At 64.7% G+C, this 3,137-nt stretch overlaps 1 protein-coding gene across 1 annotated transcript; it reads left to right on the top strand.

Moving 5' to 3' along the window:
* Positions 1-10: 10 nt before the first annotated feature.
* On the top strand, positions 11-409 carry MNEG_15610 (hypothetical protein; the record flags this gene model as incomplete). The annotated part of the gene is made up of 1 exon (XM_014035919.1): positions 11-409. A coding segment is annotated over one exon (399 nt), but the record flags the coding sequence as incomplete, so codon positions are not given.
* Between the last annotated feature and the right edge of the window lie 2,728 nt (positions 410-3,137).

Genomic DNA, 3,137 nt, shown 5'->3' with positions numbered 1-3,137 from the left:
GCGGCGGGAGCAGCCGCTCGCGGAGGTGCTGGGGCGGAGGGGGGCTGAGCTGGCGGCGGGCCTGCTAGCCGCGCTGGTCGCGCCCTCGCCGCTGCCGCGCGTTCACAAGGTGGCGGCGCTGCTGCTAGAGCTGTCGCAACTGGCGGCGCTGCTGGAGGCGCAGCAGAAGCAGCAGCAGCAGCAGCAGCAGCAGCAGCAGCAGCAGCAGCAGCAGCAGCAGCTCGCGCAGTCGTGGCTCGCGGCGGCGCTGGCGGCGCTGCCGCCAGGCCAGCTCGCGCCGGGCGAGGCGGCCGCGGTCGCGCGCGCGTGGGGGCCGCTGCTGGCGCAGCACGCGTCACGATCGTATGTCGTGCTGCGGCGGCTGCGGCGCGCCGTGAGGGAATTCGCCGAGCGCCACGCGCGCCGGTGACGGGTTTTACACGCGGCCCCTGCCGCGGTGAGGAGGGCTCGCCTGTGCCTGAAAAGTCGCCGCTGCCGGCGACTCTGATGCCGGAGCTGCGGCAACTCAATCGCGCGACAGAAGCTTCCGCCGGGCGGGAGTTGTTGAGGGCGCACATGAAATGTTCATGCCGCGGCACGATAATGCCAGCTCTGTTTTGCGCATGGAAGCGCGCTTTTTGCGTTGGAAATGTCGTCACTTCCCGGCTGCACGTCACTCATGCGCTGCTACTGCCAGAATTGCTGACATGCTGCTCGTCCAGCATCGCCCCTTCACACTGCAGCAACAACTTGCGCGCGAGCGGCGCTCGGCACCGACCGCCAGCTTCCCGCGCACATGACATTCTTTGTAAACAACTCAATCAATCAAGCTGAGGAGAGGGCAGCATCCGATCTTCGTACAGTACTTACAGTGCAACTCTTTCTCATCAAGCTTAAGAGCACACCAACAGCCATCATGCGCCTGCACAAGCCAGCTGACGGGCATGATGCTGCGCACGCTGGTTGGACCACCACTAGCCCGCCAAGGGCACGTGCACACACATGCACACACCGTTGCCGCAGCAAACCCCGCTGCTTCTGCAGCAGCGGCCGTGCGCCAGGGCGCCTGCGCCAGCGAGCCTGGCCCGATACAGGGCGGCACGGACTCTTCACTCCACGACGGCTGCGGGCGCGGGCTTGCGCCAGAGGGCCTTGACCGTCTCTGTGAGCCCTGGGCCCGAGAGGTTGACCTTCATAATCCCCAGGTAAGCCACCACACTGCCAGCCAGCACGGCGGCGCGGACGGGGGCTGCAGGGTCGGGCGCAAACGCACGCACACGGCATCATGCATTTTTGGGGGGTGACGAGCGGCGGGTGTGTGAGTTGGTGTCAAGAGCAAGGTGAGGCAGCTGGGTGCGCAGCTGGTGCGCCCATGAGCCACGGCTGACGTGCGTCCATCTAACAGGCATCAGCTGAGGCTTCAACTCCTCTGGCTCGGCATCTGGCACGTGCCGAACCCTCCCCCTCCCCCGGCCACGGCCACACGCCCTTGGCCGGTGCGGGCAGCGCACCACGGAACCGGGTGGGCACATAATCAGTGACACACGCGTTCATGCTGATGTGCATGTGGACCGGCACCGCCGCCGCCAGAACCCAGTCGGAGAGCTTCTGGGTGCCGCTGCCCTGCGGGTGTGGTTGAGATGTGGGGCGGGACGGCGTTTCGTGCGCAGCAGGCGCTCGTAATGACATCCGCAGCCAGCATTTAATGTAATATGAGCGCCTGCGTCTGGAGGCCGCCGAGCCCGTGTGCACCGGGTCAACCACCAGCACAAGTGCACAAGTGGCGAAACGCGATGTATCGCTGCTGCTGGCGCTGCGCAGCGTGCCCCACCTTGGCTGAAAGCGCCGCCAGCGGCACAAACGCTGCGGTGCAGACAACAGCAGAGTGCACGTGATCGAGCGGCAGCGTCGGGGGCAAAGGCGATACATCACAGAGCAGTTTGCACTCCGACGAGAGAGGCTGGCAAGGCGCGGAGAACGCCGCAGCACGGCGACTCCTCGGCGCACCGCCAAGGGCGTAGGCGCTGAACTCGTGTGCCTTGTGGAACCCAGCGATGTCAGCTGCCAGTATGCGATTCATCCCTACTATCTCTGTCCGCTGCGCCGCGCTGCGCGCCCTGTCAAGCGGCCGGTTGCCTCTCAACCTGGAACAGTACTTTCAGATCTGGTGATACGGGATGCCTGCAAGCGAGGTCAGCCGTGAAGTAAGGTTCAACACACAAACATACGATTGAACTGGTAGCACGTCCTGTATCGGAAGGAGACGGGCTCCGGAGCTGTCAGTTGTGTGTGCTGCCGTGGCTTTTCCACAACCCCGATGTCGAGAAGGCCGTTCCGGCCCAACATTATCCCGTATCCTGGTTATGACCTTATCGCACGCTGCTTTTACGTTGTCTTCGTATCCTAAGACGACCTCTATTGTGATCTGGGATATATCAAGCAATGATGCGGTCTCAGGGCACCCGCCTGCTGCTACAGGCGGCTAGATATGCCGCAAACAATCATCAAGCGGCAGCAGCGGGAGAGAGCGCGGCTTGTGCCAGCCTGCAGCAGCTCAGGTATGAAGGTCCCAGTCGCACCCAGGGCTGGTTCCGAGCCCTGGGAGCACAGCCTCACTGGCGCCCCCACCGCGCTCATGTAGGTACATCGGAGGAGATCGTATTCCTGAGTTTTATGCAAAGCCGTCGCCATACACGGAGGGCACCACGTTCCTCGGCACGCCGCCAAACCATGAAGACGTGAGCGGATGCTGCGGTTGCAGCGCAGCGCCGACCCTGATGCGCTCTGGAACAAGCAGCACCTAGCAATGCTCTTCAAACTCATATTCAGACGGGAACGGCAGGCTGAGGCAGGCCGCGCGTCGCAGCATCGACGCGTGCTCAGCTCGTCGCCCGCCGCATGTCCCAGTGCCGCGCCCGCGCCCGCCCCAAACACCCCGCGGCCGCCCCGGGCCCGACCTCCCCCCTTCCCCCCTCAGCTGGTTAAGAAGCGGCCGCTGGCGCCGGACGTCTTCGAGGTGGACATGAAGGGCACCCATTACAAGATGCCCTGGGGCGCGGTGACGTCCATCGCAAACAGGGTCACCGGGGTGGCGCTGTCAGTGGGTGAGCGGGCGCAGGCATGGATGGCGGCGGGGTGGGGCGGCTTCTTGCCAAAGG

This window comes from Monoraphidium neglectum, assembly GCF_000611645.1.
Source record: "Monoraphidium neglectum strain SAG 48.87 unplaced genomic scaffold scaffold05489, whole genome shotgun sequence".
NCBI lineage: Eukaryota > Viridiplantae > Chlorophyta > Chlorophyceae > Sphaeropleales > Selenastraceae > Monoraphidium > Monoraphidium neglectum.
The sequence above is the reverse complement of the archived record's forward strand: the minus strand, read 5'-3'. Positions and strand labels throughout refer to the sequence as shown.